The sequence below is a fragment of the Platichthys flesus genome, chromosome 1, assembly GCF_949316205.1.
Source record: "Platichthys flesus chromosome 1, fPlaFle2.1, whole genome shotgun sequence".
NCBI lineage: Eukaryota > Metazoa > Chordata > Actinopteri > Pleuronectiformes > Pleuronectidae > Platichthys > Platichthys flesus.
Genome location: NC_084945.1, coordinates 413,950 through 436,634, shown reverse-complemented (window position 1 = coordinate 436,634; position 22,685 = coordinate 413,950). Strand labels below are relative to the sequence as shown.

The window sequence follows — 22,685 nt, the reverse complement described above, 5'->3', positions numbered from 1 at the left end:
TCACCGTCACGCTGGTGGATCAACACAATGTGAGCATTTGATCACAACCACTTTTAAACAAGAGAACTTCTGCTCTCTTTTCAAACACCTTCTCAGAACGACCTGAACCTTCTGTCAAGGAAACGACAGGAACAAACCCTGAAGACCTGAGTGGGACTCGATCACATGTCAGAGGCTGGAAAAGAGCGAGAGACGAGTCTTCAGGAAGAAAAACTAAAGAAGTGTTTGTACTCATGTTGTGTGTCTGTCTCTTTGTGCACATGTTGTGTTTGATCACAGTCTCTGCTCAACACACAAGTGAACATGACCCAGCTGATCTGTGGAGCTCTGGTTCCCCCTGGTGGTCAGAGGGGAAAGTGACTCCTTTAAAATAAAACTGGGAAAAGTCTGCGGCACATTTATGAATGGACTGAACTATACCGTGTGTGAGTGTGTGTGTGGGTGTGTGTGTTAGTGGGTTTGTATGTGTGTAATGTGTGAGTTTCATCATGACACTGGGAGCTTGTTGTTCCCACACAGAGGAGATGGGGGAGGGGTGGTTCTGGTGTGTGTCTGTGTCTCTGTGTGTGTGTGTAGTGGGGCTTTGTCCAAGAGGAAAACATCTCTGACCTTCCACATGTGCAGCTCACTTTTCCAAACATCACCGTCTTCTTCATCACCATCATCTTCCTCATCTTCCTCATCTTCATCACAGTCCAGTGGTTGCAGCATCAGGTCACAGTATTCCTGATCTCCTGTCAGGACCTTGAAGCTGAAGAGAAACCAACAGTCTCCACCACGAGCAGCTCGGACGACTCGGAGTCAAAGGTCTGCATGAATCCAGATCTTTTCTAGATTCTCCCAGTTGAACATTCACACACACAGTTGAACACAGGTCAGGGGATCGAACCACCAACTGCCTGGTTAGTGGCCGATCCGCTCTCCCTCTCGTTGTCATGCAGCAGAATGAATCTGGGCTCAATCAGATGAGGAGTTGGACGTGTTGTTATTGACAGTCAGACCTGAGGATTTCAAATGGGACTGATGTATTCAGCTCCCAGAATGCATCAGGGCCCGCGATGCAGAACGAGCAGCTGAACAGATGCAAGTATTCCAGTGGGCGGCGGCGAGTCTCTGTTTCCAGTGAGATGAAGTCACACACACTGGGACTGTAGTCGACTCCCACTGGCTGAGCAGCACAGACTGGTCTTTATGTGCTCGAGTACCAGCTGGTACCACGACTCCTCTTCCTCCTCTGGACTTCATCTGCCGGAGCCGCTGGACTCAGGACATGGAGCCGGAGCCGAGGAGCCGACCTGTGGAGCTTCTCCTCAGAGTCACGGTGCTCGTCCTCTTCTCTTCAGTCTGTGCCGCTCAGAGACGTGAGTAGAGCTGCTGTGTGTGGAGCTGCAGAGAGAGAGGGTCAGCTCTTTAGAGAAGGGGCCTTTAGGCTCTGTCCAACAATCTGGGGCCTTCTAGTTGTGGCCCCTCAGATGCTGTGGCTCCTCAGATGTTGTGGCCCCTCAGATGTTGTGGCTCCTCAGATGTTGTGGCCCCTCAGATGTTGTGGCTCCTCAGATGTTGTGGCCCCTCAGATGTTGTGGCTCCTCAGATGTTGTGGCTCCTCAGATGTTGTGGCCCTCTCCAGCAACTGTTTGAAAGTACGAGACGTACAAAGCTGACACAGGATCGGAACTCGTTCCCCTGACACGAACGCTGCCCCCTTGTGGTGACGAAGTCTTTTTGAGCTTGAATCTGTGGCGTCTGACGTAGAGTTAAATATCGAGGTCTAAGTCTGAGCTGTCAATCAGGACGTTTCCCTCCCCTCTGTTAGATTCTTTAGATTCTAAACAAACTAACATTCACGAGTAGCTTGATCCAAACTTTGGATCATTTGATTAATTAGCTGCAGGTTTGTTTAGAAACTGTGAGATATGATGAATATTTATCTGATTACAGTGGAAGTTATAGATAATGAGACGAGAACTTTTAGTTTGGTTGAATTGTGTCATGTTGTGTTTCTGTGGGTCTTGATTTGTGTCATTTTGTCGTTTCATTGATTTTCTGATATCTCCAGTTGTTGTGGTGATGTGCGACTGTTAGACCGAGCCGTGCTAGCAGTTTCCCCCTGTGTCTAGTATTTGTGCTAAGCTAAGCTAACAGGCTGTACTTAATGGTCTTTACATGCACGCCTTGCTAGTTCGTTTTCCCTTTATTTATTTACTTTATATCGTTCTTCCGTGGAAGGAGAATTTATTAAATACTGTAAATCTCTTATTTCATTGACACAAAGTTGTTCTTGACAAACTTTTATCGTTGTGTCGGAGAAATGCATCATATCACCAGAAGTTTGATCAAATGAAATACAAACGTTTTACCAAACCAACATTATGAGACACTTCAGATGTGATGGAACCTCCATGCTGTCGATCTGTGTGTGTCTGTGTGTTGATCTGTGTGTGTGTTGATCTGTTTGTGATCTGTGTGTTGATCTGTGTGTTGATCTGTGTATGATCTGTGTGTGTGTTGATCTGTGTGTGTTGATCTGTGTGTGTTGTTCTGTGTGTTTACCTGTGTGTTGATCTGTTTGTGATCTGTGTGTTGATGTGTGTGTGTTGATCTGTGTGTGTTGATATGTGTGTGTTGATCTGTGTGTGTTGATTTGTGTGTTGATCTGTGTGTGTGTTGATCTGTTTGTGATCTGTGTGTGTGTTGGTCTGTGTGTTGATCTGTGTGTTGATCTGTGTGTGTTGATCTGTGTGTTTACCTGTGTGTTGATCTGTGTATGATTTGTGTGTTGATCTGTGTGTGATGATCTGTGTGTTGATCTGTGTGTGTGTTGATCTGTTTGTGTTGATCTGTTTGTGATCTGTGTGTTGATGTGTGTGTTGATCTGTGTGTGTTGATCTGTGTGTGATGATCTGTGTGTTGATCTGTGTGTGTGTTGATCTGTTTGTGATCTGTGTGTTGATCTTTGTGTGTGTCTGTGTGTGTCAGTGTGCACGGTTCCTCCCGGGCCTGTGACCGTGTCAGAGAACCTGACCCTGGACCAGCCGCTGGTTCAGATCCTCAGTGGAGCTGATGTGACGCTGACGCTCAGCGTGAACCCAGAGGATCTGTTCTACCTGAAGGGAAACGTGCTGATGGTGAAGAAGGGAATCGACTACGAGGTGATGGACAACCCCAACCCTAAACCTAAACCTAACCCAACCCTAAACCTAACCCTCAACCCCAACCCTAAACCTAACCCTAACCCCAACCCTAAACCTAACCCCAACCCCAACCCTAAACCTAAACCTAAACCTAAACCTAAACCCAACCCAACCCCAACCCTAAACCTAACCCTCAACCCCAACCCTAAACCTAACCCTAACCCCAACCCTAAACCTAACCCCAACCCCAACCCTAAACCTAAACCTAAACCTAAACCTAACCACAACCCTAAACCTAACCCGAACCCCAACCCTAAACCTAACCCTAACCCTAAACCTAACCCGAACCCCAACCCTAAACCTAAACCTAAACCTAAACCTAACCACAACCCTAAACCTAAACCTAAACCTAACCACAACCTGAACCCGAACCCTAAACCTAAACCTAAACCTAACCCTAAACCTAAACCTAAACCTCAACCCGAACCCTAACCCCAACCCTAAACCTAACCCGAACCCCAACCCTAAACCTAAACCTAACCACAACCTGAACCCGAACCCCAACCCTAAACCTAACACTAAACCTAACACTAATCCATCAAAATAGTTCATGGGAGTTGGTTTTCAAACTGTAATGGGAAAGTGTGTAGGATGAATTAATGAGGCTGAGAAAAGCCAGGAAACTCAGCAAAGGGGAGGAGCTAGAGTGGATATAAAGATGTGTGCGAGGCCCTATCCGGTCTCAGTCAGGCACAATGCTCCACCGGACAAGGATCAGGGAAACAAGCTCTCACAGAGGCCCACCGTGGGGGGGGGTTACACAATGACTATTTCTAACTGACCTACTTTCCAGCCCTCGCCTGAAGAACAAACAAACATTTTGAAACGTCGCGACAGGGCCTCCAGACTAAATCAAAACTTACTGACCTTACTAACCTGACTAAGACACAAACACTTCCTCGGACGAGTGGAGAGACTTAAGCATAAAAAATGATTTATTACTGTTCCATATCTGTAATTTCAGCTTCGTTATTGTGAATAGTCCACGTATATCTGTATTATCAGCTTAGGAGCACCACCAGAGGTCCTCGGAGGGCCCGTGGACGACAGTGGATCTGTTGATCAGGGCCCTGGATATCATCACCTAACCATACCCCTAACCCGAACCCTTACCCATTACCCTAACCCTGGATCCTAACCCATCCACTGCTCGTTTATTAAAAAGCATCAGAGTGATCATGAAGCTTATTCACATTTTCATTTCAGTCCTTGTCCAGTACGACTCTGGTGGTGTGGGTTCAGTGCAGCGGAGCTGGATCCACGTCTGTGAGTCACCGTTAAACACGTTAAATATGTTACTCACCTTAAACATTTCAAACAAAAACACAGAGTCATGTGAATTCTCTCCCCCCCCCCACACACACCCCCACCACACCCCCACCAGGTGAATGAGTCTGTTGACGTTCTGGTGGAGAACGTGAACGACAATCCTCCGAACTTTGAACAAAACCACTTCGTAATAGAAGTGAATGAGGTGAGTGTGTGTGTGTGTGTGTGTGTGTGTGTGTGTGTGTGTGTGTTTCTGTATCTCTGTGTGTGTCTCTGTGTGTCTCTGTGTGTGTGTGTGTCTCTCTGTGTGTGTCTCTGTGTGCGTGTCTCTGTGTCTCTGTGTGTGTGTGTGTTCTTCACAGCTGTCACATGTTCGATTCCCTCAGCTCACAGCCATTAACTCCAGCGTGGCGTTGATCGAGGCCTCAGACGTGGACTCGGAGCCGTTGTTCTATCGTCTAGAATCTGCAACAGTAAGATCTCAACTGGTCCAGAGTCCTTCCAGTGAAACGTTAGAACACATGACGTGAGCATCGCTCTGTGACTCGATGTTATCAAACATGATGATGAACCATCTTCTCTCTCTTCCACCAGGACAAATATTTCCGTCTGGAAAACATCAACTCTCCAAAGATCCTTGTGAAAAGTCTCCTGGACCACGACGTGGTTCAGAAGGTCTCTCTGGTCCTACACGTCCAGGTAGGACAGAGACCACCACCACATGCCTGTGGCGTCTGCGTCTCTTTGACCTTTGACCTCTTTGTTCCAGGACACGTTCAACGGCTCGGCCTCCAACAAACCCTTCTTCACGTCCGTGGCCACCGTCACGGTTCACGTGAAGGACGTGGACAACCGTCCTCCGTGGTTTCAGCCGTGTCTCCGGACAAACGTGGGAATCGCCAAACTGTGCGTGAGCAGCGGCTACAGAGGGAAGGTCAACCTGACGGAGAAAGAGGTGAGACTCCCTGAAGGAGACAGCTGGTCCACCGGAGACACCATCGTCTGGACAAACTGGGCTGTTCCGTCTTCTGCAGATTGTCCTCATGGACGTTTCAGCTCTCGTCTCTTCTGGTTCCCCACGAAGGACGAAAGACCAGTACTGGGTTTTCAAACAGATGGAAAAGAAAAATCATAAAAAACCTTTTTAACTCTTGATGGAGATTGTGTTTCAGCCTGTCCACTGGTTAGTGAGTGAGTGGGTTAGTTAGTCAATCAGCTAGTTAGTGGATGTAAGATTGAGTGAGTGAGTTCATTAGTTAGTTGGTGAGTTAGTGAGTTGGTGTGATTTGGTGCAGATTGGTCAGTTTCCAGCTGTGTGTTCACTGCTGGTAGGTTTTGACGTCGCTCTTCTTCTTTATTAAAACGATTCTTTCCTTCACAGTTCGAGTCCAAACACTCGATGTGACTGGAAGGTGTGAACGTGGTCTTGTGGTCTCGTGGTCTCGTGGTCAATGTTATGGTTCATTCCAACATGTGCATGTTTAGAAGGTTATGAAATCAAAGGTCTACGTGAATTCCCACCTGAGGCTTCTCTTCCTCAGGAGGGGCCGTTGGTGCTGGAGCCGGGGCCGCTGTTCGCCAGGGACGGAGACAAGAACCGGAGCGAGCAGATCAGCTACAGGATCCTGAGAGGTCAGAGGTCACTCATCATGAATCATCGTTAGTCGTATGAGAAGCAGAAGGAATCATGTTCGACTTCTTCAGTTTGGAAAACGTGATAAAAGATTGTCACGGGTTTTTCTTCACATGAAGGTTCACAGTGAAAAACCAGTTTCCTCGGGAACATGAAATATTCAGTGTTTTAAATCTTATGATTGAAAAGTTTCTTCTTTCTTTAACGTTCAGGAAACGAGGGAAACCTTTTCCAGATTGATGAAGACACAGGAAACATCACCATGACCAAAGCTGCTGACATCATCGGACCCATAACTCTCACTGTTCTGGTGAAAGACATGATTGTGTACTTGTGTGTTGTTGGAGTTTACCATCGTATAAACATCTCATGGACCTGAACATGTGTCCACGTGTCCTTCAGGCGTCTCAGGTGAGCAACAGGGACCAGTTTGCTGTGACCCAGGTGACCATGGAGGTGATGAAGAGGAGCAGGAACCCTCCTCGCTTTGAGAAGGAGCGATATGAAGGCTTCATCTACAGCAACTCGGTCCCTGAGAGCATGATCCTCCGGGACCGCAGCACCAACCGGCCCTTCAGGGTCCGAGCCCGGGACGAGGACTTCGCCGCCGTGAGCTGCGTGTTTATAAAACTGACACTTCATCAAAAGTGTGTGTGTCTCTGTCCTGAATCACTGTGTGTGTCTGTGTGTGTCTGTGTGTGTCAGGGTTTGAATCCAGATGTGAAGTACGAGGTTCAGTACAGCAGCTACGTCAACGTGACGTCCGACGGCTTCATGATCCTGAAGAGAGTCGTGAAGACCGAGTCCTTCGCTCTTCAGGTGACTGACTCACACAAGTGTCGGTTTCTAGACAACAGAATGTTGTGTGTTCGTTTCTCACAGAAACGTGTTGAAGCTCAATCAGTTGTGAAACTTCCTGCAGCTCCGAGCGGTGGATTCCACGACAGGAGAGTTTGGCACCGCGGCGGTCTCCGTTCATGTGATCCCAGGTCAGAACATCTGGTCTGGTCTTCACAATGTTCTGAACGTTCCTTTGATCTGGACTCACTGACCCTGTCCTCCGCAGCCGTGGCCACCCCGTCTCCCTCCAACATCGGCTACCGGCCGGGGGACATGGCGCTGCTGGGGCTGGTGATGGCGGCTCTGCTGGTGCTCTGCCTCATCGTGATTGGCTTCCTGATCTCCCGCCTGTGGAAGGGAAACGGCAGCGTGGACCAGTTATGTGAGGTCAGTCAGTTTTCATCCGACCAATCAGAACGACTCCTGAACAGCAGCAAGGTCAGAGGTCAGAGGTCTCTGCTTCCTGTTTGAAATGTTTCTGTCCAACTCGTGTCCTCGACCTTTGATACTGATCAGAAGAAAACAGAGAAACAGCTCAGACGGAGTTTCATGATGAATTATTATAATTATAATTATTATAACCTGATTATTAATCCACAGACGAGTAACGAGCCGAGCTCATTAGCTGCTGTCTCTCTCTCTCTCTCTGCAGTGTTAACTCTGGGGCCCTCTCTCTCTCTGCAGTGTTAACTCTGGGGCCCTCTCTCTCTCTGCAGTGTTAACTCTGGGGCCCTCTCTCTCTCTCTGCAGTGTTAACTCTGGGGCCCTCTCTCTCTCTCTGCAGTGTTAACTCTGGGGCCCTCTCTCTCTCTGAAGTGTTAACTCTGGGGCCCACTCTCTCTCTCTGCTGTGTTAACTCTGGGGCCCTCTCTCTCTCTGAAGTGTTAACTCTGGGGCCCACTCTCTCTCTCTGCTGTGTTAACTCTGGGGCCCTCTCTCTCTCTGCTGTGTTAACTCTGGGGCCCTCTCTCTCTCTGCAGTGTTAACTCTGGGGCCCTCTCTCTCTCTGCAGTGTTAACTCTGGGGCCCTCTCTCTCTCTGCTGTGTTAACTCTGGGGCCCTCTCTCTCTCTGCTGTGTTAACTCTGGGGCCCTCTCTCTCTCTCTGCTGTGTTAACTCTGGGGCCCTCTCTCTCTCTGAAGTGTTAACTCTGGGGCCCACTCTCTCTCTCTGCTGTGTTAACTCTGGGGCCCTCTCTCTCTCTGCTGTGTTAACTCTGGGGCCCTCTCTCTCTCTGCAGTGTTAACTCTGGGGCCCTCTCTCTCTCTGCAGTGTTAACTCTGGGGCCCTCTCTCTCTCTGCAGTGTTAACTCTGGGGCCCTCTCTCTCTCTGCAGTGTTAACTCTGGGGCCCTCTCTCTCTCTGCTGTGTTAACTCTGGGGCCCACTCTCTCTCTCTCTGCAGTGTTAACTCTGGGGCCCTCTCTCTCTCTGCTGTGTTAACTCTGGGGCCCTCTCTCTCTCTGCTGTGTTAACTCTGGGGCCCTCTCTCTCTGCTGTGTTAACTCTGGGGCCCTCTCTCTCTCTGCTGTGTTAACTCTGGGGCCCTCTCTCTCTCTGCAGTGTTAACTCTGGGGCCCTCTCTCTCTCTCTGCTGTGTTAACTCTGGGGCCCTCTCTCTCTCTGCAGTGTTAACTCTGGGGCCCTCTCTCTCTCTGCAGTGTTAACTCTGGGGCCCTCTCTCTCTCTGCTGTGTTAACTCTGGGGCCCTCTCTCTCTCTGCAGTGTTAACTCTGGGGCCCTCTCTCTCTCTGCAGTGTTAACTCTGGGGCCCTCTCTCTCTCTGCAGTGTTAACTCTGGGGCCCTCTCTCTCTCTGCTGTGTTAACTCTGGGGCCCTCTCTCTCTGCAGTGTTAACTCTGGGGCCCTCTCTCTCTCTGCAGTGTTAACTCTGGGGCCCTCTCTCTCTCTCTGCTGTGTTAACTCTGGGGCCCACTCTCTCTCTCTGCAGTGTTAACTCTGGGGCCCTCTCTCTCTCTGCAGTGTTAACTCTGGGGCCCTCTCTCTCTCTGCTGTGTTAACTCTGGGGCCCTCTCTCTCTCTGCAGTGTTAACTCTGGGGCCCTCTCTCTCTCTGCTGTGTTAACTCTGGGGCCCTCTCTCTCTCTGCTGTGTTAACTCTGGGGCCCTCTCTCTCTCTGCAGTGTTAACTCTGGGGCCCTCTCTCTCTCTGCTGTGTTAACTCTGGGGCCCTCTCTCTCTCTGCAGTGTTAACTCTGGGGCCCTCTCTCTCTCTGCTGTGTTAACTCTGGGGCCCTCTCTCTCTCTGCAGTGTTAACTCTGGGGCCCTCTCTCTCTGCAGTGTTAACTCTGGGGCCCTCTCTCTCTCTGCAGTGTTAACTCTGGGGCCCTCTCTCTCTCTGCAGTGCCTGGGCCCCTGTCTGAAGTCGGACCCCCCCCGGGCCGGGCACCGGGACTCCCTGCAGTTCACCAACGACGGCTTCCAGAGCGAGGCGGAGCAGAGCCGTGGGGGGGGCGCCAGGCGCTGGAGCAACATCCTCCCCCGACGGAGCACCTTCCCTCAGGCGCAGGGGGGGCGGAGCCACCACTGCTCCTCCTGCGGAGTCCACACCAACCACGTCCCCAAGGGGAGCCCCTCGGTGGGGAGCCCCTCGGGGGGGCCGGGCCGGAGGGGCCGCGGGGACGGGGACGAGTACGGCAAGAGGCTGCTCCTGAACCGGCAGAGGAGGAAGGAGGGGCAGAAGACGGTGTGGTTCAAAGAGAGCGAGGACTCGTCGGACATCGAGGTGGAGATCATCCCGGACACCGTGGGCCGGGTGGAGGAGGAGACCGAGGAGCAGCTGGAGGGGGAGGGGGAGATGGAGGGGGTGGTCAGGGACCCGGCCGCCCCCCTGAGAGGCTCTGACCCCGGGCAGGAGAACCAGAACACACGAGCCAGCGAGGAGCAGGACTGTGGAGTTACCAGCTCAGAGAAGGAGAAGGAGGAGCAGGAGGGCTGACGGGGTCAGAGGTCAGAGGTCGAACTGGAGTCAGAGAAAACTCAGCTGTTGGTTTTCTTCTCACTTTCTGGAGACAACAGGTCTGAGTCCAGGGAGAAGCTTCACGCCTCTGGGGACAGAGCGTGGAGAACCAGGACCTGAAGGTTCTACTGAGGATCAGCTTTGACTCTTTAGATTTGTGTCGTGTGAAGTTTTGTTTTTCAGATCCTGACCTTTAAAGCAACATTACACAACTTGAAACCTTGAAGCAGCAGCTTCTTTAGAAGAGTGTGAATGTTTCTCATCTCATGCTCCACAAAGCAGTGTCCTGACATGTTGTGTAGTCAGAGTGTGTGAAGCAGCAGCAGGTTGTCGGCTCTGACTCGTTCTCAGCAACACGGGGGGAGGGGGGGAGCCTGTGGAGCATTGGAGAGATCAGTGTTGACAGCTCCTCACCACCAGGAGAACATCTCAGGAGAACATCTGGAGCTTCAGGTTCAGCAGCAGCTGTAATGTTGCTCTAAAGGAAAACGGGTCTTCATTGAAAGTTGTGTTGTTGCTGTTAACTTGGGCTGTTGGACAGTTTCAGATAAGTTTTACTAAACTGGACCTGAAGTGATCGGGGGGGAACATGTGAACCTTTAATACTAACCAGCTGAAGTGACTCTTGTATGTGGACTGTATTTATTTCATGTTTGGTTAAATAACTTCTCTGGTTAATAAATAAATCTGTGGTTGACTTTTGTACATTAAAGAGACTGATGTGGGGAATAATAAAAGTTTGAAGTGTTGTTGTATCTGTAGTTCGAATCCTCTGAGACACACCTCTCTGTGAGGCTCTGAAGAAATGGACCAATCACTGAATGAGTTCCCCAGAGGGTCAACCCACTTGAAGAGCCTCTAGAAACCAGTTCATCTCTGCTGCACCACAAAGAAACAGGTTTTAAAAAGTGTTTATTGAGCCAAATCACATTAAGAATCATCAAACTGTCAGTAGTCAAACACTTCCTCCTAAAATCCAAATTAAAAGTTTAAAACAAATCCCTGATTTAAAAAGAAGGTCTCATTACACGGAGCAGTACCGATACAACCCGCTGATCCCAGATCAACTCTCCCTCTGCTTCACGGCTGCCGGATCAGAACCTGTCCCTGAAGCTCTTTGACTGCAAAGCAACAGAAGCGTGTGCAGCTCTAACTCTTCTCTCTTAGCCTCTTCTCACTTGGACTTGGCAAAGCCCACCCGGTCGTTGTCTCTGTCGAACACAGTGTAGTACTGCCCGATGAAAACATCTCCCAGAATCCACAGGGGCCCGGCGGGGGCGGGGATGTCCAGGCCCATGAAGCCGCTCAGACAAATGACCTTCCCAGCCTGAGACACCTGCAGGAGAAAGACACAGAGACGAAGCTGCTGAGACGTCTGAGGGACAAGGAGACGCTCACATCCCAGAGGAGGACTTCACGTGTGGAGCTTTGAATCGGTTTAAAATCAGACGTCTGTCCAACCTTCATGTTCACAAAAAACCTTCAGGTCACACGAGAGCACGGGAAACTGAGAAGTAATCAGATTAAGAATAAATCACTCGACAGAGTTCAGAGTCTGAAGCTGTGAGAAAAACAAACATGACTCAACACAGCAGCCTCCTCTTCCTCTTCCTCCTCCTCGTCTTCACCAAGTGAAACAAAGACGTGTTTGTCTTTGACGACACAACACAGTCAGTGTTGTCTCTGCCGGAGCCGACTCAGTGGGGCCCCCTGCTGGACATTACACACAGCGTCTCACCTTGAGGACGTACTGGTCCCCAGTCAGACTGTAGCTCTGTCCACCCAGGGTGAAGGTGATGACTGGGAGCGTGGGGATCTTGTCACAGCTCACCATGTACTGAAACACAAGCAGCTCCGTGAGTCACATGCTTCAACTTCATTCATTAACCTCTCACTTTGAACTGGAGGAAGTAAACATGGAAGGTCAAAGTTCAACATGTGGCAGTTAAATTAGATTCCACAGCCAAGAAACACTGTCATAATAATAATAATAATAATAATAATAATAATAATAATAATAATAATCCTGACTGAAGAAGGACAGCTACACAGCTGCTGCATTCACACACTGGAAAACTAAGAATAATTGAACGAGTGAGAGGTGTGTGTCTGTGTGTGTGTCTGTGTGTGTGTGTGTGTGTCTCAGCGTTTCCTCCTCAGCACACTGAGGTTCTCTCACCTCTCCCTGGATCAGTGGCGTGGCTCCGATGGCTTTCTGCAGGGCCTTGACCTCGGCGGCCGGGCCGGTGATCAGAGACGTCCCCGTGTCCACGATGGCCTCGCAGCCGTCCTTACACAGAGTCAGCTGACTGCCCACACCCATCCTGTCTCACACACAGACACACACAGACACACACAGCTTCACGTCAGAAATCAAGACACAATATGTTGACACCACTGATCTGTTGTTGAGTAAAGGTCAGAGGTCAGAGGCGTCTGGAAGCTAAACCCTGAACCTCCATGTGACTGAACGCTGCCGATAGAAGAGCTGTGAGAGACGGACTGAAGAACTCTGAGATGGAGACGGAGATCCAACATTCACCATGAAATCTTGAATGTGCTCAGATTCTGGTTGGAGCTCATGACAGAGAACAGAACCTGTGCAGACATGTGAGATCTGAGCACTCACCCGTCCATGTGGATCTGCCAGTAGGCCTTGCGGGAGATGTTGAGGTACTGGAAGTCTCCAGTGTAGTACTTTGGGTCGGTTCCTCCCAGCAGCAGCTCGCCGCCGGGCGCCGTGTCTGGGTTCCTGAGAAGATAAGAACATCAGATCTGAGTCCCGACAGAGAAACGTCTGAGGGCCTCTGGTGGTTTCTTCAGGGTTCTGCTTCTGCAGGAAGTTTGGTTTGGTGAAGTGGGTTCACCGCAGGGTTTGGTCAGGTTCCTCCAGACTAAAGAGCATTTACAGCTCCACTAAAGACGGAACCTGAACTCCGGTTCCACCTTCTGAAACCTGTCGTCTCACCTGTTCAGGTAGAAGGAAAAGACGTTCTGCTCCACCTTCTTCTGGCTCATGATGTTGTCAAAGACCGGAGCCACGCCGTCCACAGAGATGCGAGGGTAGGCCATGCCGAGGATCCCGTCAAACTTGGCGGCAATGAAAGCCACGCCGGGCTGTTTGATGGCTTCTCCAAACACCTGCTTCTCCACGGTCAGGTCTCCGATCTGGAAACAGATCCACACAGAGATGAGAGCGTGTCCCACCGTCTCCGATGTCTCTGTGAGACGGACTTACCGTGCACGTGTCCTGACTGAGGAAGCCCGACAAGCTGCCAGATCCATACTGGATGGCGAAGGCGGTGCCGTTCTTCACGTATGTGCTGGACTTGGCGGAGTTATATTTGTGGTGGAGCACTGAAGAAGGAGACATTTGATTAGTGCAGCTTAGAAGCTCCAACACTTCTACAGAGAAAAGAGCAGAACAAAGACTCACAGCAGGCGATGTCCAAGAGGGAGCAGTGAACGGAGGGAACCCACAGGTTGGAGGAGCCGGTGTCAAACACCACGCTGAACGTCTGAGGGGGGGTTCCCAGGGAGATGTCTCCATAATACTGAGCCTGGTGGAAACACACAAATAAACAGCTTCACAATCAACACGTCACGGTCCTGAGAGCTGGTGAGACTTAGAGTAAATCCACCTGAGAGAACACATGACTCAGATAATCCAATGGGCTCTAATAATCTGAACAGGAAGCGGTTGGTTCCTGCTGCGGCTGAGAACCTGAGTCAGGAGGTCAGACACAGAGCTGACACACTGCTGGTCCACGGGTCACTGGGTCAAGACCAGAATAACCTCAGGCTGCTTAGTGTCGAGTCACTCAGGTCTCAGATCAGGACTTCCTGTTTCAAGGCCAAAAGTGGAAGTCGAATGTCTTGTGATATATTTCACATCATGTGATATAATCTTTTAACTGTTAAGATCATCTTGGTTTCATTGACACTGATTTGAGGAATCACGTCTTTGAGATTTCTGCCTCGTCACAGAACCACGGACGTAAATGGATTTGTGTTAAATTAACACTTCAAATATAAAAAATGCTGTTTTAGGTTGTGGCCAGAAAACAAGGGACAAATCCACACTAAAGGATTTGATCCACAAAAAGACCGATCAAATGTAAAGTACTGAAGATTTAACAAACTTCTCCTTGAAGATTCTAATGTTCAGTGTCTTTAGAACAACTGGACCATGAGCAGCACGTTTCTAAGATCCTCAAACTCACACAGAAAGGTTCTTATATCAACAATTTGTGGATCATCCCATCAGATTCCATTTAGTTCATTTCATTATTGATTTCTTCTCCACAAAGACTTAAGACTTTTTAAAACTCAGTGAAAAGGAGAATCTTGTGTTCAGATAAAAAGATAACCTCCGTCTGACCGGAGCTGAAATCAGTGTGAGAAGATTCTACTGGTTAGTACAGGAGAGGGTGACTCAGCGTTTAGTGCACAGAGGCCCCCAGGGAGGGGATGAGATCAGAGGTTCTTACGTCGAGGTAGTTCTTCAGGGTCTCTGGAGTGGGCTTGGTGCTGGAGGGGAAGCCAGTGTTGTACTTCAGGGAGCGATGGTCAGAAACCAGCTCTTCCACTGGTTTCCCCGAGTCCGTCAGCTCACGTCTGATGGAACGGAACTTCGTCAGAGGAATTCTGGACGAGAGGGAAAAGAGATTCAGTCCGGTTCAGAGTCTGAGTCCTGGTTCTGATCACCAGGTTTAGGTTGAGTTGACCCGGTTCTGCAGTCGTATCTGTGCAGGGTTCTCTGTCAATGTGCTGTAACAGTGTTATACATCCATGAGGTCCCCATCACCCTAGAACTGGTGAGCATCTCCACAACCCACTGAAGTTACTGGAGCAGTAACTGGGAGGAGAACATCCATCCAGGGAGATCTTAGTTTTCTAATTCTATCTCTTCTTCTCCCAGTTAGTGGGCCAGGACACTTCAGTGTGTCCACTCACCTCTCGCTGTGTGAGGTCACCAGGACTCACTCACTGTGTTCATCAACCACAAGTTATATTCAACGTGATCATTCATTTAATATCTCGCAGCCAAAGACCTGCTGCAGCTCCATGGATCTGAAGGATTCTCCACTCATCTCAGTGAGTGAGGGATTTAAAGACTCCACTGGAGACTGGTTTACTGTCCTGTTACTGGTTTGGGTCACGAGGTTGGACAGAGGAAATATTCATCTTGTGATGTTCATCTTTAAAACTCTGCTGCTGAAGCTTCCACACCAGATCTCCTCCATGGAAACATCTCTGACAGCTTCACTTAAAAACCACAGCCTCACCCGAGAGCTCAATCAATCTGTGAACTGGGAAATGATACTGGGACATGACTCGACTCGTCTCTGGATATCATATTGAACAGACTTACTTTTAATCTGTGAAGTGAAAACTAGATTCATTCAAACACTTTATAAACACAATACATGTGTATAGCACATTAAACACCGAGCACAAAGGATTTAATATATAAATACACGTTGAAGAACAAAACAACAGAATCACAGTTTGAGGTCCGAGCTCCTTCAGGACTTTGGTTCTGAACATGTATGAATCAGATGGGACTCGATCCAGAAGAATATAATAATAAATATAACTATGATCAGATGACAAGTGTCACGAGAACAATCTGACGAGTCATGGGGATTAGAGCATGTAGCAGCTGATAGCTCCGCAGTTAGCCTCCAGGTTAGCTAACACTAGCCAGCAGGAGCTAGCTTTAGCCAGCAGGAGCCAGCAGGAGTCAACAGGAGCTAGCATTAGCTAGCAGGAGCTAGCTGGAGCTAGCAGTCCCAGTGACCCATCTGTTTATCCGACATGTCGTTCTCTTACCGGATCAACGCGTCTCCGTTCAGCGCTAAAGCTGCGAACACGACCAGGAGGAGACTCCTCATGTCTGCAGCAGGAGCAGGAGGAGCAGGAGGAGCAGCTGTCAGGGACGGTGTGTTCCTGTGTGGTGAGTTGTGTTGTGATCTGAATGTTCTGTTCCCTCTGTGTGTGTGTCTGTGACTTATGTCAGCTGACTGCAGCCGAGTCACCGTCACGTGGGGCCGTATCCCACCGCCAGTGACGTCACGTCAGTGTTTTCTAAAACAACCAAAGATTAATTAAATTTAGTTGAATTGTACAACAGTTACATTCTATATGCAGTTACTTTCTACATACAATTACTTTTTATATGCAGTTACTTTCTATATGCAGTTACTTTCTTTATACAGTCTATGATATAAACAAACATTTATTAAACACATGTTCAGAACATGCTTCAGACAAAGAGACAATAAAACATTTTTATTTTAAACTTCATTATCTAGTATAGAAAGATCTTCAAATAACTTTACTAGGAAGTTTTCTATGTTTTCTTGACTTTTTCCGAAGTACTTTTGTAAATAATACTTAAAACCCTATTTTTTGTTAGAATAGCTGAGATCCTGAGTTGAGATGTTGATTCTTGATCATAAATTTTAAGTGACTCATGATTAAGATTAAGATTCATTAATCACATGTTGTTGCAGTGAGGTCAGTGAACGTAAAGGCCGGTGTGATGTAATGATGATGACTGAACAGGTGGTGGCGCCCTCCTCACTTCATTTATCATCAGCCAGGATTCACACAGCAGAGGACACAGTAGTTATTGTAATGAGAGTTGTTTTACAGCTTCTGGTTTAGGATTCCTCCTGATGAGCCGCACACACACTCCTGGATATCTCAGCTGGAGTCGCACAACATGGCAGAGTTTAGGAAGTGAAAAACACAAACACACACACACACACTCCTGGATATCTCAGCTGGAACTGTTCCTTTGAGAACTTAGTTTTTAAAAGCATTCTGACCCTTTGAGCAAAGGCCTTGAACTTTGACCTGATGTGATGATACAGATTTATAAAATAAGAGTAAACATTAGAGCTAAGTCCAAGAGGCCGAGGTCAGTTCTTCTGGATTGAGACTTTGGAGTCTCTGAAGGAACACGTCTGCAGGGAACATCTCTCCTGACTCATCTTCATCACCAGGAAGAGGAATGAACCATGTGATCCCGAAGTCACGTCAGAGGAACTTCCTGGTCAGCTGCAGCCTGTGGGTCACACTGTGAGAAGTGACGAGTCAGCACCTCCAGTCCGACAGCACCAGAGGAGGACGGGGTGCATGTGAAGAGCAACGTGAACAAAGGGCAACAACCAGAGGAACGTGGGTCACCAGCTGTTTCTTCACCGGTTGGTCGATTCCTCTCTCGCCTGCTCTGAGCAGCAAGAAGGAAATAATATCCAAAGTTAGGCAGCCAGAGGAGAATTCATTTAAATAATTAATTTTATATTAATTACCCTCTTTAGTTTTTCACCTGAAAATGTAGGGTTGGATGTTTTTATTATATTTTCACAGATTCTCCACAGATCATTCATGAATCCTGAAGAAAAAGTACATTTAAATATATATATATATAAAACATATGAAGATGAATGAAGATATTCAGACGGTGCTTTACGACCTCGTCCTGATTTTGGAACATTATTTTGTTCATAACGATCTCAACAAGTCTCTGACTTCTGCTTTTTCTTTTCCAGCCAGTGAACAAAATAACTGAAACTTTAACAAACATTTACCAGTCGTCTGTTTTCCTCTTTCCCAGCATGCATTGCACAAGGGTTACATCCTCTGTGGAATCAGGAGCCAATCAAATACTCCAGAGCTCCGGTCTCTTTGTGACAGAGGTCCCACCCACTGATGATGCTGCGACCACTGAGGCCACGTAAACAACACTTGAATTAAATGAAATCATTAAATCAGATTCATGGAAACCGCCTGATGGGATGCACGTGAGTCAGAGGCAGAAACAAAGCAGCAGAGATCTGAGCCGTGAGGGAAACAGGAAACAACGAGAAGCAGGTGACTGGATGAGGAGGTTCAGTGATGTGGGTGAAGAAGACAAAGAGATACAAGAGAAGAGGAAGAAGAGGAAGAAGAGGAAGACTCATGAATCTCATCATCTGAGCTTCTTCTTTTAAACCTTTTGTGTTCGATGTTCAGCATCAACAGTTTCCATCAGAGTCTGAGTCGATGTTCAAAACCTTCATCAGCTCAAAAACAGAACGTTTCTCCTCAGGACTCATTGATCTCATCAGTCCAGAAGAGAAACACAAACACAACGAGATGAGGATCAATAGTGTTGATTATTATCAATACTTCTGTGACAGGACAATCAGACACTGGGATAACCAAGCCAGATTTTAAGTTGTTTAATTATAAAGCACTTTGGTGTGAGTTTGAGGAGCTGCGTTCTGTTGTTCGGGTCAGAGGTCAGAGGTCAGCTCCTTCACACTCACGTCCTCCTGGAGGTCACTGTCCAGGTCGGCTGAATCGATTCTCTCTGTTTTAAGCAGCTCAGCCTTGAATTTTTAATACCTTTGCCCTCAAGTTGTTCAGCGTCAACACAACACAACACAACATCGGTGCTGTTGGTTTTTTCTTTGAAAGTTTAACTTTGGTTCCTCCGGGTGTTTAATTTCTCTATGGCACAGAAATCCATGTGAACTCCTCGTCTGTTTTCCAAAGCAGGTTGTGTCTCCTTCTTCTTGTAACATTTGGACACAGAGCAGCTCAGGGCTCAGATGTCGTGGAGTTCTGCAGGGACATGTCCTCGGCCCCGCGGAGGACATGTCCCTCATCAACATCCAGTGGAAACAAGAAGCTTCATCAGGAGTCAGCTGATCGCACAGTGTCAGTATAAAGTGATCACTTCAGAAATCTGAAGAATGAATCAACTCAGCAGCTGGATCACAAAGCCCTCTAATGTGGGAAGGACACACACACTCACACACACATTATGTGGGTCTGTGGGTGAGGAGCAGGATCTTCTGGAAGGCCCTCCTGAAGTCTCGGTTGAAGACGGTGTAGATGAGGGGGTTCAGGCAGCTGTTGCAGTATCCGATCCAGAAGAAGAGGTTGAAGAGCGAGTCGGGAATCGAACACGTGTCTCTGCACACAGCGTGAAGACTGTAGGTGAAGAAGAACGGGAACCAGCAGAGGACGAAGACTCCCATCACCACCGCCAGCAGGAAGGTGAAGCGCCTCTCCCTCCTCTGAGCCACTTTGAGTTTGGACAGAGACGAGTGGCGGAGCGCCGCTGGGGAGGAGAGGAGGCAGTGGTGGGAGCACTGGTCTGATGATGCCCAGGAGATGGAGGCGCAGGAAGCAGGCGGAGGAGGTCTCCCTTCCTCTGTCTTCAGCCTCCCTCCTGCTCTCCTGGGGAACCGGAGAGAAGGAGGAGGAGGAGGTGGTGGTCCCGTCCGCCTCGAGGCTCCTCTCCTCCAGATGGACATCGTCCAGCTCTCCTCTCCTCTGGCTGCTGCTGGTGCTGTCCAGGTTGGACAGGCTGTGGAGGTGGACGGGCCGTGGACTTTGCAGCTGGTACTGACCAGCTCCTCCTCCGCCTCCTCCTCCTCCGAGTTGAATCTGGTTCAATTTAAACAGGTTGAATATTAATAAACTTTAATTAAATAAACATGTGACTCATCAACTTCTGTCCAAACTGGTTTATTTAACCAGCGACTGGACAAACTGAGCTCATCAGACTGGGATCTGACACGTGCTCTCCCCAAGGTCCAAACAGCAGCTGCAGATCAGTGTCCTCACCTCATTGGCCAAAGAGAAGGGAATCACCAGCGTCTCCACCAGGATGTCCGCCATCGCCAAAGACACCAGGAAGAGCTTTTGAGGCGCCCTCAGGGCTCGACTGGTGAACACGGCCAACACGACCAGCACGTTACCCACCACCGTGCCCAGGATGACGACTGGGACCACCAGCACGATGAAGACCGACACCACCTGCCAGTGAGGAGGTAGAGGAGGAGATCTCGGCGAGGACGAGGAGGTGAGACTGACGTTGACCAGAGACGAGTTTGGTGGTGAAGAAACCGTCATCGTGTCCAGAACAGGAGTGAAGACATCTGAGAAGTCCATCCTGTTAACTGACTGACGACATGATGATCCTCCTGTCCACTCACCACTGAGTCTTCAATACCAGAAAATATCAAAGTACGAATGTGAAAAACTAACGAGGCCAGAAAAAAACCAGATCGAACATTAATGTGTGAAATCCTCCGTTTCAACTGTGCTCCATGTTTCCTGATATCAGACCCAGGATCAGAGGTTCATCTCTGATCCTGGGTCTGATTGACATGATTCTAAAAGTGGTGAAATGTCCATTCAGACGTGTGGTTCTGGAGTAAAGCTGCAGGATTAGTCGACTTATTCCAACGAGACCACAAACAGAAGAAACGTGTTCATGCTCCAGCTCAGCAGCAGGAGAGAAGAGAAAGAAATGACTGAATGAGAAGAGATTCTAAAAAAGAGAAGAGGAGCAGAAGAGGAGGAGGCGCTGAGAAAAACAACGAGGCAGGAGAAAGAAAAGCAGACGTCCTCACTTTGATTCGAGTCGTTGATGTGCTGTGCAACACTGCTGCTGGAGGAGAGGAGAGAGGAGGAGGAGGAAGAGGAGAGGAGGAGGAGAGGAGAGGAGGAGGAGGAGGAGGAGGAGAGGAGGAGGAGGAAGACAGAGAAGTGGGATAGGATCTGAGTAAAGTGAGAGGAGGGAGAAGATGAAGTGAGAGATGAAAGGAAGGCATCGTCTCCATTCAGAGACGATGCAGCCGCAGGGTGGAGTCTGACGGCTGTGGACGAGGATCAGATGATTGAGATGTCCAGACTCTGTCAGGAGGAACATGGAGGACAGTTCAGTTCTGGATAAGTTCACCGTGCCCAGATATCACACTGATAGGTCTCTCCTCTCCACACACAGACAGAAGTACTACTCACCCAGGTTCAACTTAAGTAGGCCTCAATTGTTTGTGTGATATTGTATGATTATCATTTGTGACACATTCTCCATTACTCTCATCTTCCCTCTTCAGCTGTAGCCCCAGTTGATGATTGGTATTGATCACCGTTAATTTAACGTTCTCTCACGTCAGCTACATGTCTGTACATTTAAGTCATGAACGTTATATATTGATGTACATATGGATCTGAGATGCAGTACAACTACAAACTGCATTTTAATTTTGTTTTCAATTCTTAAGCTCTGAAAATCAACCATTGTTTTTTACTCAGATTTTTCTAGATTTGTTTGAGGTTTTAAAATTAAACCAAAATGGAAAACCAAATGTTAAAGCTTCCTTCTATCCACATGCACACACATAGGCACTTCAGTGGGCTGTGGAGTACTTTCTAATCAGAATGGTGGTCACTGGGACAAGACCAGTTGAAACCCTGGTTGAAACCTTCAAAGAACACAGAGTCTCCTGAGGTCCTGAAGCCTCCACATCAGAGCAGCTGCAGAGGAATCCAGAGGAATCCAGAGGAAACAGGGACCAGTTTAAAAGATCACGACATTTGACCAACTTCTAACTGGAACCAAGATGGGAGCAGCCACTAGAGACCTGGTTTAACTGCCCCCCCCCGTCCAGCTCATCAGGTGTAGGACGAGGTCAGAGCTCCACACCAGAGTGATGGAACAGGACAGACACGTGAGGACAGACACATGAGGACAGACACGCGAGGACAGAGACGCGAGGACAGACACCTGAGGACAGACACGTGAGGACAGAGACGTGAGGACAGAGACGTGAGGACAGAGACGTGAGGACAGAGACGTGAGGACAGACACGTGAGGACAGACACGTGAGGACAGACACCTGAGGACAGAGACGCAAGGACAGACACCTGAGGACAGACACGTGAGGACAGAGACGTGAGGACAGACACGCGAGGACAGACACATGAGGACAGACACGCGAGGACAGAGACGTGAGGACAGAGACCATGGGGACAGAGACGTGAGGACAGAGACGTGAGGACAGAGACGTGAGGACAGACACGTGAGGACAGACACGTGAGGACAGAGACGTGAGGACAGACACGCGAGGACAGACACGTGGACAGACACGCGAGGACAGACACATGAGGACAGACACGCGAGGACAGAGACGTGAGGACAGACACATGAGGACAGACACGTGAGGACAGAGACGTGAGGACAGAGACGTGAGGACAGAGACGTGAGGACAGAGACGTGAGGACAGACACGCGAGGACAGACACGCGAGGACAGACACGCGAGGACAGAGACGCGAGGACAGAGACGTGAGGACAGAGACGTGAGGACAGACACGCGAGGACAGACACGTGGACAGACACGCGAGGACAGACACATGAGGACAGACACGCGAGGACAGAGACGTGAGGACAGACACATGAGGACAGACACGTGAGGACAGAGACGTGAGGACAGAGACGTGAGGACAGAGACGTGAGGACAGAGACGTGAGGACAGACACGCGAGGACAGACACGCGAGGACAGACACGCGAGGACAGAGACGCGAGGACAGAGACGTGAGGACAGAGACGTGAGGACAGAGACGTGAGGACAGAGACGTGAGGACAGAGACGTGAGGACAGACACGCGAGGACAGAGACGTGAGGACAGAGACCATGGGGACAGAGACGTGAGGACAGAGACGTGAGGACAGAGACGTGAGGACAGACACGTGAGGACAGACACGTGAGGACAGAGACGTGAGGACAGACACGCGAGGACAGACACGTGGACAGACACGCGAGGACAGACACATGAGGACAGACACGCGAGGACAGAGACGTGAGGACAGACACATGAGGACAGACACGTGAGGACAGAGACGTGAGGACAGAGACGTGAGGACAGAGACGTGAGGACAGAGACGTGAGGACAGACACGCGAGGACAGACACGCGAGGACA

The 22,685-nt window shown here is 49.1% G+C and overlaps 2 protein-coding genes and 1 pseudogene across 2 annotated transcripts; 1 reads left to right on the top strand and 2 right to left on the bottom strand.

Moving 5' to 3' along the window:
* The first annotated feature begins 904 nt into the window (after nucleotides 1-904).
* Nucleotides 905-10,650, top strand: cdhr5a (cadherin-related family member 5a). Its single transcript, XM_062381451.1, has 14 exons — nucleotides 905-1,361; nucleotides 2,977-3,149; nucleotides 4,398-4,457; nucleotides 4,576-4,665; nucleotides 4,847-4,933; nucleotides 5,055-5,159; nucleotides 5,230-5,415; nucleotides 6,002-6,092; nucleotides 6,306-6,403; nucleotides 6,496-6,702; nucleotides 6,799-6,912; nucleotides 7,016-7,082; nucleotides 7,160-7,320; nucleotides 9,298-10,650. Exons 1-14 carry the CDS (start codon nucleotides 1,271-1,273, stop codon nucleotides 9,889-9,891), a joined length of 2,124 nt encoding a protein of 707 aa, XP_062237435.1. The 5' UTR covers nucleotides 905-1,270; the 3' UTR covers nucleotides 9,892-10,650.
* Nucleotides 10,651-10,807: 157 nt separating this feature from the next.
* Nucleotides 10,808-15,936, bottom strand: ctsd (cathepsin D). Its single transcript, XM_062381576.1, has 9 exons — nucleotides 15,748-15,936; nucleotides 14,403-14,559; nucleotides 13,349-13,472; nucleotides 13,151-13,269; nucleotides 12,881-13,080; nucleotides 12,542-12,664; nucleotides 12,092-12,236; nucleotides 11,651-11,749; nucleotides 10,808-11,248 (listed from the first exon to the last, which is right to left on the bottom strand). The coding sequence occupies exons 1-9, from the start codon at nucleotides 15,807-15,809 to the stop codon at nucleotides 11,087-11,089; spliced, it is 1,191 nt and encodes a 396-aa protein (XP_062237560.1). The 5' UTR covers nucleotides 15,810-15,936; the 3' UTR covers nucleotides 10,808-11,086.
* Nucleotides 15,937-18,131: 2,195 nt separating this feature from the next.
* LOC133935911 (alpha-2Db adrenergic receptor-like) lies at nucleotides 18,132-21,455 on the bottom strand (annotated as a pseudogene).
* Between the last annotated feature and the right edge of the window lie 1,230 nt (nucleotides 21,456-22,685).